Consider the following 14,340-nt stretch of genomic DNA (forward strand, 5'->3'; position numbering starts at 1 on the left):
AAAGGCTCTTAGGCACATGAGTCAGAGGATGGGGATGTCACCTGAGAGACTGTAAAAATTTCTGAGAAAAGTAAAGTGGTGGAAAGGAAAAAACAATAGTTTGAAGGAGAAGAGACCATATTATAGGAATTCTAATGTCTAAAATTTATATTTTCCCAGCTTATACTGTTTCTTAAAAGATAGCTTTTAAAAAATCATTTAAAAACAATTAGGTTACATTTGAAGATGATGAATTCAGAGGTCTGAAGATTTCTTTTAAGAACACAGAAGTTTTGGGGCGCCTGGGTGGCTCAGTGGGTTAAGCCTCTGCCTTTGGCTCAGGTCATGATCTCAGGGTCCTGGGATTGAGCCCCACATCGGGCTCTTTGTTCAGCAGGGAGCCTGCTTCTCCCTCTCTCTCTGCCTACTTGTGATCTCTCTCTCTGTCAAATAAGTAAATAAAATATTAAAAAAAAAAAGAACACAGAAGTTTTACTAATCTAAGATTCTTGAGAAATATTTAATGAGTTTGTGAATGAATGTAAAAGTTAACTTCTTCATAATATGAATAATAATATATGGATTAATAGATATTTCAGATTATTTGAAGAAATAAACTGATAGGGTTTTCTTCCTCTTTCTCATGAAAATGTAGAATATATCCAAGATGTTCTTAAATGATTAGAAGAATAAAGCTTTTTATAATTAACCAACATTGAAAATGATGACTTTGAAATTCAGCCACAGTATATTAAGACATTCCAGTGACTTCTGGTAATTACTTATGGCAAGATGACGTTTTACAGAACCAAGATAGAAGCACAAATCAATACCAACTTTCTTTTTGTAAAAGAAGTAAGTCCTTAGAGTGTAAGATGGTCAAAACATGAGTAAAAGGGTTAACCACCATGTATGTTTTCAGTACTCTGTTTTTTTTGGTCTCCATTTATCTTCTTTCCTTCTGTTCATTCTATAATTCTTACTGTCTAGTGTTTGCTTATTTCACTTTTATCTGTGCTTATTAGTTCTTCTCTGTGTGTGCAAATTATCTATCATTCCATTTATGCTCGTTGCCATTGTCTATTTATCTGACCTCTCACTGTACTATGAACACACTGAGGTCAGGGACTGTGTCTTTTCTGGATCTCTGATAGGACTTATTTTAGAAGAGGCTTTGAAAATATATTTTAATAACATTATTCCCTTGAAAATGTGTGACCATGTGGAATTTTCAGTTTTTGAAATTTAACATGTATTATATATATTTTTCTCTGAAAAGCAAAGAATATGTGAGTTATATATATTTTGTCAGTTACCACCAGGCTTTACATATTAGCCCAGCTAACTGCTAACTGCTACTCATTATGTGATTCTAAACTTGAAGATATTGCCCTCCAGAATCCTTCTTTGCAAGGCCTCACCCCCACAGACGGGGGTGATGCTATCCTTCTGTAACTTGCTATAATTCCCAAGCATGGCACTAAGTATATACATCTCACTCTAATTGCTTTTAAGATAGATGCCACCCTTAATTCACTGTGAACTTCCTAAAGACAAGCAATATAGCTGCCTTGTTCATTATAATATCCCTGGGGCAGGGCCAGGAGGACCCTCTCATGATTACTCTCCTCATATCCAGTTTTGACCTTGGAAGCCCAAATTTAAATAAAAGTCTATTTATGACATACTGAAGTGTTAAATTACAACATTGTACACCTGAAACTGATATAACACTGTGTGTCAGCTAATTGGAATTAAAATAAAAACTTTTAAAAACCAAAGAATGTTTGGAGCGCACAATCCCAGCTTGCCTCAGCTCAATAGATGGCTGCCATGTCTACTTTCACCCTAGCATAAATCTGGTGGTTAATTCTCTTGCGAGATCTCTGAACTGTAGGATATCAGACACATACCTGAGTCCTAACCCTAATCCCAACCCCTAAACCCTAACACTAATCATCTGAAGGATCCTGAACTGCAGGATACCAGGCCCATATCATCACCCTGGCCCTAAGCCTAACCCAAGATCTGAGGAAAAAGAAAAAAGATGTGGGGCATTTGTGTGTGTGTGTGTGTGTGTGTGTGTGTGTGTAATGAACTACTACTCAGCCATAAAAAAGAATGAAATCTTGCCATTTACTATGACGTGGATGGAGCTAGAGAGCATAATGCTGAGTGAAATAGTCAGAAGATGACAAATATCATATGCTTTCACTCATACATGGAATTTAAGAAACAAAATAAGTGAGCAAATGGGAAAAAAAGAGGGAGGCAAACAAAGAAACAGATTCTTAACTATGATGAAGAGTTAAGTGATGGTTATAGGGTGGGGAGAGGGTGGGTGAGATAGGTGACGGGGATTAAAGGGTGCAGTTGTGGTGCACACCGGTGTTAAAGGGAACTGCTGAATCACTATATTGTACACCTGAAACTAATATAACACGATGTTGAGTGACTGGAATTTAAATAAATCTTAAAGACTCTTAATCTCACAAAACAAACTGAGGGTTGCAGGGGGTAAGGGGGTAGGGAGAGGGTGGTTGTGTTATGGACATTGGAGAGGGTATGTGCTATGGTATGTGCTGTGAAATGTGTGAGACTGATGAATCACAGACCTGTACCCCTGGGACAAATAATACATTATATGTTAATAAACATAATTAAATAAAAACCTTTAAAAAAGACCTATTTGGAACAAATGTTTCAAGATTAATTATTAGCCACTGAATGCTGGAAGTGCCTTTAGCTGTGATTCTATCAGGGTTTCTATGCCAATGGCATCCTGGGTACAGTCCTAGGCTAATGTACAGCCCCACTCTAATAATGAACCTGAGGAAACCCGGTATCCAAACATCAGGAAAATCTCCTTCACCGGGTGTTAGCAAAACGTCTTCTTCCATGAAAACTGGAATTGCTTTCTAGGCATCTCCTTTTGTTAAAACAAAAGCAAAAAAGAAATTGAAGTGCTGTCTTTGTGGCACAAAACTAATTCTCAGAAGCCATTATGTGCTGGGGAAGTGATTAAGCCTTTTTAATGAACACGATATTTCTGTTCTTCATGGGTCTGTTTACGATCAGGATCTCAGTTGAGCATTGATTTTGAAAATAAGGGTGTAAGTGAAACTTAGCACGAGGCTTAACTCACACTGCAATAATTAACAGTTTCATACCTTTGTCATAGATTCCTAGAATTGAAATATAAAACTGGAATCCTAAAACACAGAATACCTAATTCAGGGGTTTTCAAAAAGCTTTCTGTGGGGCCTCCCAGCTCCACAGAGGAGCTGCCTCAATGAAGAGAGGACCGGAAAGGTGCACGGGAAATTGGGAAAGAGAGCATGATGGCAGGTGGGATCTTCCCGCAGAAGAGCCTTGCCTTTTCTGTTAAGTTCCTCATAAGATACTGAGAGAAAGGGAAATTTCAGGGATGAAAGAAAAAATGTCTGTCTGTATCTCTCTGTGGGTCAACCTGCCTGTACTAGAGAAGGTGAAGATGTATTTGTCCGTCACTGAGCTGGTTTAGGGACCGGTTAGGGCCTGATTCTCGTCCAGCCCTGTCTCCACTGTATCACCTTGCCTACTATGAAACTGTTTGCTCTCTCTGCCTCCAGCTTCCAGAGCTAAACTCAGCATGATCAACACCATGTCAAAAATCCGCGGCCAGGAGAAGGGGCCAGGCTACCCACAGGCAGAGGCGCTGCTAGCGGAGGCCATGCTCAAGTTCGGGAGGGAGCTGGGAGACGACTGCAACTTTGGTAATGACGGGTTTCCACACTTGAGTTCTTTCCTTTGTCTGGGGGGTTTCCTGCCAGTAAGACACTCTGCAGGAGATGATTCCAACCGTTTTATATTTTAGTTCCCAGTTTTATGTCTTAGAGACGGGGCCAAAATTTTACCTTCAGGATCATTTTGTCATTTTTAGTGTGATGTGTCATAGTTTTGTAGAATTTCTTTTTCCCTGATGAGATCCCAGTCTTCACGGTAGCCTATGAACGTATCCAGATGCCTGGAAACTTACTGTGCAGTGTGCCCAGCATGACTGAGTGTTGAGGCGGAGGGAGCAGTCAACATGATGTAACACCCCGCCCCATGAGCTTCCCCTTCAGTCTCTGCTCTTCTGTACATGGTACCCAGTTCTACAGCCCCGGGTGAATTCCTTCACCCCTCTCTCCTCCACCCTTAGTCACCATACAGAACACTTTTCTTTCACTTCTTCATGTTAGTCGGTCTCCGCGAATGACTGTCCTTCCTGTTTGAACCCTGCCCTCTGTTCCTGGTATTTGCTTCCACCAAATGCATGGGCCTTGAACGGGTTCCCTAATAGCCCAATACTGACAAGGGAGGGCAGGGAGCTTCCCCAGTTGCTTCTTAAAGGACAAACAGAATTTCATGTTCTTCATAATATGGAATACCATCCCCTCGGTAACGTTGACTCTGTTATACTGTATGGACCATCTCAGGCAGAAAATACAGTGTTCTCTGGAAAACATTATATATTGCCTGTATCTTGGCTGTCTTCACAAGACAGGCAGGAAGGAGTCCTTGGGTTTTCACCTGAGGTGGTCCTCTTACTGCAGGTACCTTTCACCTTTGTCCTTTAACATACAAGAGAGTCATTCTCCCCTTGCAGGCCCAGCTCTTGGTGAGGTGGGGGAGGCCATGAGGGAGCTCTCAGAAGTGAAGGACTCTCTGGACATGGAGGTGAAGCAGAACTTCATTGACCCCCTTCAGAACCTTCATGACAAAGATCTGAGAGAAATTCAGGTATCTGCAACTGATCTTTGGGAAGTGACTGATTTGAACCTACAAACGTAGGTGCCCTTTTCCCCTCAGGAAACATTTTTTCAAGCTTGTCGTGTGTGGTGACGTTGGATTACAAAATAACTCAGCAAGATAAATTGAGAGAAACCAGAAATGCAATACTTTATTCCACTATTATGACTGTGCCACTTAATACATTCGACTTCTCCACATTGAGTTTTCAGGTTATCAACCTTTTTTTTCCTCCAGAGGAATATTATCCTTCCCTGGTACTACCCACTTTTATTAATTATGGCTTTCTGGGCTGATTTCATCCTCCAAAAGGCTAGCTGTATCAGTTGTTAGCTTAGGTACATTGTTATACTATCACTGCATAAACACATGTTTCCATATTTTCATTGTGATTGTTAGGACTGAGGAAGAAAAGTCCTCCTCTTTATAAAACACATAGAGCTGTTCCACAGAATTAAAGTTCAACTGGCTTAACCTCCAACTAGGTGTGTAATGTTTTCTCATTCATTCCTTCGACAAATATTTGTGAAACCTCTCTGAAATTAACTTCGCCGTAACAAGGCCATCCACAACTTGAAGTCCCCTAGATCCCTTTATTCCAGACTGAGTCTCCTTTGTCCTATCACTTGCTCAAGATTACAGTAGTAAGTGGCAGACTCACTCTTAATCTACAATATTAACCCTGACCCCAGTATTCTACCCTACAGCTGACTACAAGTTTACATGTGTTACAAGAATATCCCTTCCAAAGGAACAAACATTTAACTTGGCTCAGAGCATGGATGGGAGGTTGTACAGTGGGAGGGAAGGTCTAGGGTATTTTTCTTCTTCTTTTCCTTCTTATTTCTTCACCACTCCCAACTCTCTTTTCATCTCCCTCTCTTTCTTGCCATACACACTCAGGATCAGGGAAATCTAGTGTTTTCTCCCACCCATTAGTAATGAAGTACTACATCCCTTAGAATAAAAAAAGATAACTTTTCACTTTGGGAAAGAACTTTCCCACTTTGTCGCTAGAGGGTTGGGCAGAGGTTGGGTAGCCAGACAGTGGGGAGGATGAAGGGAGGGACTGAAGAATTGCTGTGGGTCATTAGACCCCATGTAGCATCTCTTCCAAGTTAGACTTTTTCTGCTGAGTTTCATCATCTACCAAATGGGAGACTTAAACTTATCCGGGATTCCCTGAAGCCACTTCAGTCAACAAGGGTAAGTGTTAAGATATAGATTCCTAGGGGCAGCTGGGTGGCTCAGTCTGTTCAGTGTCTGCCTCTGGCTCAGATGATGATCCCAGGGTCCTGGGACTGAGTCTGGCATTGGGCTTCCTGCTCAGCAGGGAGTCTGCCTCTCCCTCTGCTTGCCACTCCCCCTGCTTGTGTGCTCACTCTCTTTTTCTCTCTCTCTGACAAATCAATCAATCAATCTTTAAAAAAAAAAGGAGATATAGATTCCTAGATCCTGGCCCTGGGTCTTTTAATGTAGGGGATCAGTAATCCATATTTCTGTAAGCAACTTAGGTGATTCTCACCGACTGGTTTCCTCAAAGATAAGCCCTTTCTAGGGTTAGTGTGCTAGGACTGGAAAAGCAAAATGAGTCTCTCCCGCTTCTCTTCAAAGAAATTGTTTTTCCTCTACCTTCTCACGAGACACCCTTTCTCTTAAAGATGGGATTGTGTGGGTTCTGTGTAGCAGTGTTTTGCCCGTGGATGGCCATATGCACACATTCCCAGCTCCTGTCATGGGTTGGAAAGACATATGCCAGCTTGGCTTTGGCGCAGCAAGGGCAGAAAATAAAGGGCACTGGTAATTCCCCAAATTTCTTCCTTGCCCTTACTTATTTTTAAAAATGCTTCTCCACATTTAGCCTTTGGAAGCACTTGCCCCACTGATGCAGTTTCCTTTAGTCTTCTGGTGACGTGATATTTTAGAACTTAGCCTGTCTTATTTTGGAAACTAATAGACATGATGGAGAAGTGAGCTGTAAATAGACCTGTTCCATGAGCCCTTTCAAAGCATATTCCTGCCCTTGACTTTTTCAGCATCATCTAAAGAAGTTGGAGGGCCGACGCCTGGACTTTGATTATAAGAAGAAACGACAAGGCAAGATTCCAGATGAAGAACTCCGTCAGGCTCTGGAGAAATTCGATGAATCTAAAGAAATTGCTGAGTCCAGCATGTTCAATCTCTTGGAGATGGATGTGAGTGCCTCTCCTGTGGTTTCTAATTTAATCTTGCCATTGAGGCTCAAGATTATATTAAAAGGTTATATAATTTAAATTGTCCATATATCTAATTATACTATGTAGTAAGAACTTTGATAGATAGAACTTTGATAGATATTTCTTTAAAATAATTTGAAATAATAAAGTAGATCAAGAAATGGTGGGAGGTATTTTTTCCCCCATATTTCCATGGTTTAATTTAGTGAGATGTTTGTCTGCTCATGATCTTAAGGAATTACCAGTCATGAGAAGATGAAGAAAGTTTCTGATGATCCAAGTAAAAGTCCAGTAGCTTGAAATACTTTGTCAAAAATAATTTGAATGACTTCGAATTATAAAGGAATATGACCTAAAATGCATTTAGCATTGAGGGTTCAGTATAGGTTAAGGTGTCCTGTATTTTGAGGTGAAGGTGATATTTTCTTTCAAAAACTTAATTTCAATTGAGATTGATGATTGTAGCATAGATACGGTATTTGGGGCAATGTAGTTTAAAAGCTCCTTTTACATTTCCAGTACACCAAATTATTATTGTTGTTTATTTTTTATTTTAGAGAAGGGTAGAGAGAGAGAAGAGGGGGAAGGAAGAGAGGGAGAAAGAAAGAGAATCTTCAGCAGGCTCCATGCCCAGTGTGGAGTCCAACATGAGGCTCAGTCCCATGATCCTGAGATGACATGAACCGAAATCAAAATCCAGCTGCTTAACTAACTGAGCCACCCAGGCACCACGTGCAGTGTGCTAAATTATTATTCATGGCTTTAGAAGTTATATTCTGTTGAATTCTTTCAGCCCTATAGTTACGAGGACTTCCCACCACTCCTGTAATAAAGCCAGCTAAGCAGTTTTCAAGTTCTTGTTCACGCCCATGTCTGGCCTTATCAGTTGTTGACCAGATTTTCCCAAGGTGTTTACAGAGCCTCTGTGTGTTGATCACTTCACTGCTTTGCCCTGACTGGTGACAGGGTGGGCGGGTTGAACATGTCTGGACTTCCCCACCACCCAGAGACAGTACAGGTTGGTGTTTATGTAGAACAGCTGGTGTCCCACCTACCTACTGAAGAGGAATACTGTAGGCCTAGGGGTGTCCTGAGGTACAGTGCTCCTTCCCTGTATCCGGTGCCCCATTCCACCTCCAAAACTCTTGGGATGGCTGGCCTTTGCTGACTTGGAGGACAATATTCAGCCAGATCACAATCCGAGGCACAAAATGAAGAGTAACTAAGGATGCCTAGAGTACTGGAGCTGAAATGAACCCGAGATGTCACTTGACCCAACCCCTTTATGTTACAGATGAGGCTGATAGAGGAATAGGATTTTCCATCCTGGCAAACTGCCTCCATGCTGCTGCACGTGAAAAATCAACATTCGTATTTTTGTTAACACTAATATAGCATGAAAAGCATAGGGAGAAAAGTTTCCTTTGATCAATGTCTCTTTTTCTATAAGAAATCAATAGAATTAGCCAAATCCTACCTGGAAGTTGGTAGCTAACAATGAGATTATTCAGTGAGAGGTGTGGGATCTTTAGAAGGATTCCTGATAATGTGGCTTCTCCACTGGTACTGACATTTCCAAGCACACAGATGCTTCTTATCCTTACCCAATATGGAACCTATAGAATCTTCGAGCGCTGGGCTGTGTGTCGGGCAGTAGGAGTTGCTTAAGGATGGTGACCCGATAACTGAGTCATGACTCCCATTGGCCTGCAGATCGAACAGGTGAGCCAGCTGTCTGCACTTGTCCAAGCCCAACTGGAGTACCACAAGCAGGCCGTCCAGATCCTGCAGCAAGTCACCGTCAGACTAGAAGAAAGGTATCTCACAGTTCCTGAATTTTATATTCTCATTTTCTTCCTCTGAAATGGTGGGTAAAGAAATGGAAATAATAGAATACATCTGAAGAAAAGCTTCTGCCAAAATTCCTGCTGATCCTACCCTGTGGATCATTCGTTTCGATTTTCTTGTGTCTTGTGGTTTGTTTTACTTTGTTCCATTGAGTCTAATCTTGTGTTTATGAGAGGTCCCTTCTGGGTTGTGTGTTGGCTGGTGCAGGCGGGAAGCCAGGATGCTCCCAGTGATAATGGTGTGAATTGCTGAGCAGATTTTCTGGGTGGGTGCCGAAGGCGTATCATTATTAGACTTCCGAAAGCCCTATAGATGATGTGTGATTAGCCTCACCTACAGGTGGAAAGCCCAGGCAGATAAAGTAACTCGCCCTAGGTTACCCGGTGGTGCAGCAGGGGTTTGCTGGGCAAGCATCACGTCTTTGAAAGGCTGAGTCTTGTTGCAGCGTTTGAATGGGGAGCAAGTCCTCTGCCATCAGAGAAACAGCTTTCATATGCCTGTTTCTCCTCCTCAGGTGCACCCTGCGGCTGGGTGCCTCATTTTCTTTGTGACCAGGTCTCCCTGGACTTGCAGGGCACAGCCTGACAGCTGTAGGCAGACGCCCCATCCTGTCCTATGTGTCTCTTTGTCCATCTTTCCTCAGTGTACCCTTGTGGGAATGTGTGTCACTCTGAAGCCTCTCGAAAGATTCAAATCCATGCACTTCAACATTCTAAAGAAGCACCATATGTCTTTGTGACATCCACTGAGCACAAAGAGCCATTTTCCTTTTTTCCTCTGACATATGTTCAAAGTCAGTATCGTTCTATAATCACCATACCTTGAACCCTCCCTTTCTTTGCAAATCTGCTGTACGCTTTGCTTCATGAACACCCGAGACTCTGGAAAATACGTAGAGGTGTGGGGAAGATATTAATTAGTCATACCTTTCCACTTTGCTCCTGTCTTCTGTCATTTCTTTCTTGTTTCTTATATCTCAAACCACTCACTGTTCCTAGGGCACACGGTGTTTCCTGACTCTAGGCCTTCTCCAGCCCTTAAACCCTTTCTTCTGGAAAGGTCTGTTTATCTGGGAATGACCCTTAGCTGTCTATTCTCCCTCTCCATAAGCTTTCCTGTGGACAGGGAGACACTTCTCCACTCCCACCCATGTGTTCCTATAGCATTCTGTGTCTCTCCGTAACAACATTCACTGTGGTTTCTGGTCCTCAGGGGTTTACATTCGGTCTCCCTTACTGACTGTAAGATGCTTGAGGGTAGGAACTGTGTCCTGTTCCTCTTTGTGTTCTCAACACCTACCAGACTGTGTATTTGTAAAGCGAGTGGCTATGGGCGGGTTTTTTTGTTTGGTTGGTTTTTTTTTTTTTTTTTTTTTTTAAGATTTTCCTTGCTCCACGTTAGTAGCCTTCCTGAATGTTACTGCTTTTCTTTTGGCTTCTTAATTGGCTCCATACTCTTATTCCCACCCTTTTTCTTTTTAATGTAGAATAAGACAAGCTTCATCTCAGCCTAGAAGGGAATATCAGCCTAAGCCACGAATGACCCTGGAGTTTACAACTGGAGACAGTACTCAGCCCAACGGGGGCCTGTCCCACACCGGAACACCCAAACCTGCAGGTAAGGAGCTGAGACCTGCAGACCCCATGACACGGGCCGTGGGCACACCCCACTGACCCTGTCCCAGAAATTCTAGGTGCAGCCCAGTCTGGCTACACAGGAGCTCTACAGTGATCCATTTCTTGCAGGATGGTTTCGTCAGGTGGAAACTCCTCTAAAGCACTCCTTCCTTCTTTTCTCATTGACTGTTTCTTTCCCTCCTTTTCCCTCTTCTCTCCTCTGGAAAACTTTCTTTGTATGTCCCTTTTTCTCTCACTCCCCCATCATCAACACACCTTAACCTCCTAAGTAACACATTTGATTTTGACCTTCCTTTGTGGTGTTAAGTCACCCTAATGTGTCAGCTGAGTGCCGGGAGCACCATCTTGGTTTCCTGTTTTTCCCGTCTGCGTTCCAGCACGCATGAGCGCGAACACCCGGCAGGGCACGCCCACAGACACTCACATGTAACCCACGGACTGCAGCTCCAGCAGCATGTCCAGCTGCAGATCTCGAGTCACCGGAGCATCTGGGTGAATGTATCTGTAGGTGAACGTATTTCGGATCTCAGCGTTGGCTAGCTTTCCCCCCTTCCTCCACCTTCAGCCAGCTCACTGTACCCTGGTAACGGAAGTGGGTGTATAGGAAAAGCTGAAATTTATTTTCTATCAGGAATAATGCCGTATACCCAATAATATGTTCTTTTAGCTGGCACCCTTGCTCTCCACCCCTAGACACAGACTAGGTGAAAGCCGGTGCTTGAAACATTCTCAACCTTAACAATTCACTTGGGTGAAGAGATGGAAACTATCTTATACTGGACTTCAAGAAATGGGCTTCAAGAAATGCAGTTTCTCCTCTTTTCCCTGGAGCCCAGGGCTTGATGTTCTGTAGTAGGAAATGTTTTATGAGGTACTCTTTGGAGACCATGAAGGGAAAAAGTGAGGTCTGTGGCGACAGTTGGTCCTCTCTGTCCTTTGTGTTCGCCTCCCTGTGGGGAGCCCCAGGGTTGGGTAAACAGAGCAGTGGCTCTTAGGAGTTCGCTGGCTGCAAGGACTAGTCATGTAAGTCGTGATGAGTTTGCTTCTCCCTATTCAGAAACCAACCACATATTTCACTCTTCTTTAGGAGACTTGTTCATTTTATGATTTCATTAAGTGAAAAGGCAGATGACACTGTTTCCCTTTAAAGTCATCTAGGTGACGAGAGCTGTATGCACATGTCTGAGTTTACATGCCCATGTGGATACATGTGATATTAAATATAGATGGTCATTTAAAATAGATCACTTTTAAGATATGGCTCCATTGTTCATTATTTTACTCAAGGTAGAGTATGTTACTTTTTGTATGCCAGAACTCCCATGTACTCACCCTAATATATGCAACGGTTTACCGAGAGTAAGTTATATAATTTTTACCTAGTCTCACTTAATATCCACAATAGTAGTGTGGAGTAAGTTCTTTAGTTCTAATGCTAGACAAGGAAATTGAAAGGGAAGTGCCTTGTATGAGGTCATTCAGAGTATGAATTTGAACCCAGGATCTTACATTGTTTTGTTCTCACCATATTACAGCAGTTTTCCAGAGACTAGAGTCCTTACCTTTAAAAAATTAGAACTGCACTGTTATTCTGACATTGTCAAGCATTGTCCCTGTAATGAACTCAACTCTTTCACATGTACAGAGCTTTAAAAATGCCAACATGGAAAGGATTCTGGCCATATTCCATTAACCTAAATCTCATTTAAACTCCTTAAGTCACTGGGTCTCCCATCTCTGGACATTGTCAGGAAGGCAAACCTCGGTGGACCATGTTGCATGTGTCAAGGCATAGATGAGGCCATTTTTCATACTGGAAATGGAAGCAGGCATCTAGCAACTTCCAGGGATCTGAGAAAACTTCCCAAGACTGGTGAAAGGCATATGCCATGCGGCGGACTGGGGACTAGCCACAGGAGGAAGCTTCAGCAGGGAAGAGGAGGAAGGGGGGAACCAGGAGGATTGCAGGCCAGGCAGGTGAAGCAGGCGGTAGAAATGTGAGTTAAATACCCCTTGTCTTTCTGTGTTCTTCTCTCCTGCTTTCACTTCCAGGTGCCCCAATGGATCAGCCTTGCTGCCGAGCTCTGTACGACTTTGAACCTGAAAATGAAGGGGAGTTGGGTTTTAAAGAGGGTGATGTCATCACACTCACCAACCAGATTGATGAGAACTGGTATGAGGGGATGCTTCATGGCCAGTCAGGCTTCTTCCCCATCAACTATGTGGAGATTCTGGTCGCCCTCCCTCATTAGGATGTTGGGCTGGCAGGCTTACCTCCTCTTGACCCAGATAGTTACGTTTAACCACTGCTTCGGTAATGCTGCTTACAACACATCCCAAATGCAGGCCGCAGTGGTCCAGGTCATCAAGCCCCACCGAGTATCTTTGGTTGACTTGTGTGATCCCACAAGAGTCATGGTGATGGGTGGTATCTTCTGAGGCTGGCAGGCATGGCATTTGCTTTTTAAACACCATCTGAGACCAGCTAGTAGTCACTGAACTGCTGTTTACATGCTTCTCAGGAGGCTGTGGCTTCTTAGAATATGACCATGAGCCACATTACAGTAAAACCACCCTACAGAAGATATTGTCTATCACCCAGGGGCCATCTCGAGGTCTCAGGTTCTCTATTTCAATAGGAGAAAGGTCTTGCTTTCCCATTGTCCCCTCCCAAATATGTGAGTCACAGAATTGTGGAAGAATGCCTCCCTCACCAGCAACTTGTCTTCTGGTCTGAATGAGTCAGTCCCTTGATGCTATTGGTAGGAAAGTGTTGAATGTGAGTTAAAAACCTTTTCTGAAAACAGTCAGTTTTGTTCCTCCCAATTATGCCTGTTTCTGAGGGACAGGCAATATTCTTCCCTCCCTGCTAGTAAAGGCAGAGGGGACTCCCGCTGTATTTCTAAGCAAGACGGTTAGCAGTCAGTACCTGGTAGGTGAGGCTGAAGAGAAAAGATTCTCCATTGTGAGGAAATGGGAAAACATCTGGTTTCCAAGCTTAAATTTCTTGCTGTAGAGAAACCACATATGTATTTAGGCCATTTCTGAAGATACAGGGAAGAGGGAACAAATATCTTCACTTCAGTTTTATTTGTGAATTATGTGCTTCATGAGTCCATTTGCACAGAGACACAAGGAGAAAAACACAAGAAACCATTTTTCCACTAGTTCCTAGACCAAGAAACAGTAACTGTCTTTCCTTTCTGCTTCCACCTTGTATTCTTTGAACATCATTTGTGCAGATTCTGCCCTCAATGAGGACCAAATAAAGATGATTTTTGTGCTTAGTGGTTTAAGATGTATGGCTGCACATACAAAAGTTTTTCCCACCTCAGTCATTACTTTTATATCCGTCCCTTCGATTCCATCTTCATGTCGTGTGTACAGTGCTGTGTGTAAGCTTATGAGTGGTTTTGTGTTTTTTTGTACCAGTTATGAGGTCCTGTCAGGTGTCCAGAGTTCTATTTATCTAGCTGTACAGACTCGTTCAGAGGTTGAACGTGCTGCTTCAGATGTGCCGCCTGCGGTAGTGGGTCACGTGGAGTGAAAGGCAAATCTTACTGCTTAATGTATAAACCTCTTACCACAGGAAGCATTGCCGTTTCCAATAAATATTGCTGAAGACACAACCGAAGGCTCTGGTCCGTTATTTCGTGTCAGTTTGTGGGGGGAGGGCCTCCTTTCAATCTGCATTGCCTTCTGATACAGCCAAATCAGACCTGGCTCTGACCTCAGATGTCCCTCTCTGGCAGCAAGGGAAGTTTCGTTAGCAAGAAGTAATCCTAGGAAGAAGGTGATTTGGGAGAGAAGATAAGAAAGTGGGGAGAGGAAGTCTTCTAGAAGTTACAAGAAGTGCCATCAATGGTGATATCAAAAAGATAGAATGT

At 42.9% G+C, this 14,340-nt stretch overlaps 1 protein-coding gene across 2 annotated transcripts in view; it reads left to right on the top strand.

Annotated features, from left to right (window-relative positions):
- The window catches only part of SH3GL2 (SH3 domain containing GRB2 like 2, endophilin A1), a 213,186-nt gene extending 199,104 nt beyond the window's left edge, over window positions 1–14,082 (top strand). For both annotated transcript variants that reach the window (XM_045079654.1, XM_013063115.2), the window contains exons 4-9: window positions 3,591–3,734; window positions 4,610–4,743; window positions 6,789–6,947; window positions 8,682–8,785; window positions 10,303–10,433; window positions 12,506–14,082. In XM_045079654.1, the coding sequence (XP_044935589.1) occupies window positions 3,591–3,734; window positions 4,610–4,743; window positions 6,789–6,947; window positions 8,682–8,785; window positions 10,303–10,433; window positions 12,506–12,705 (872 nt within the window). In that variant the 3' untranslated portion in view covers window positions 12,706–14,082. The remainder of the gene's footprint in view (window positions 1–3,590; window positions 3,735–4,609; window positions 4,744–6,788; window positions 6,948–8,681; window positions 8,786–10,302; window positions 10,434–12,505) is intronic.
- The last annotated feature ends 258 nt before the right edge of the window (window positions 14,083–14,340 follow it).

The sequence above is a fragment of the Mustela putorius genome, unplaced genomic scaffold (genome assembly GCF_011764305.1).
Source record: "Mustela putorius furo isolate JIRA1106 unplaced genomic scaffold, ASM1176430v1.1 tig00000421_pilon_pilon_pilon, whole genome shotgun sequence".
In the NCBI taxonomy this organism is placed as follows: Eukaryota; Metazoa; Chordata; class Mammalia; order Carnivora; family Mustelidae; genus Mustela; species Mustela putorius.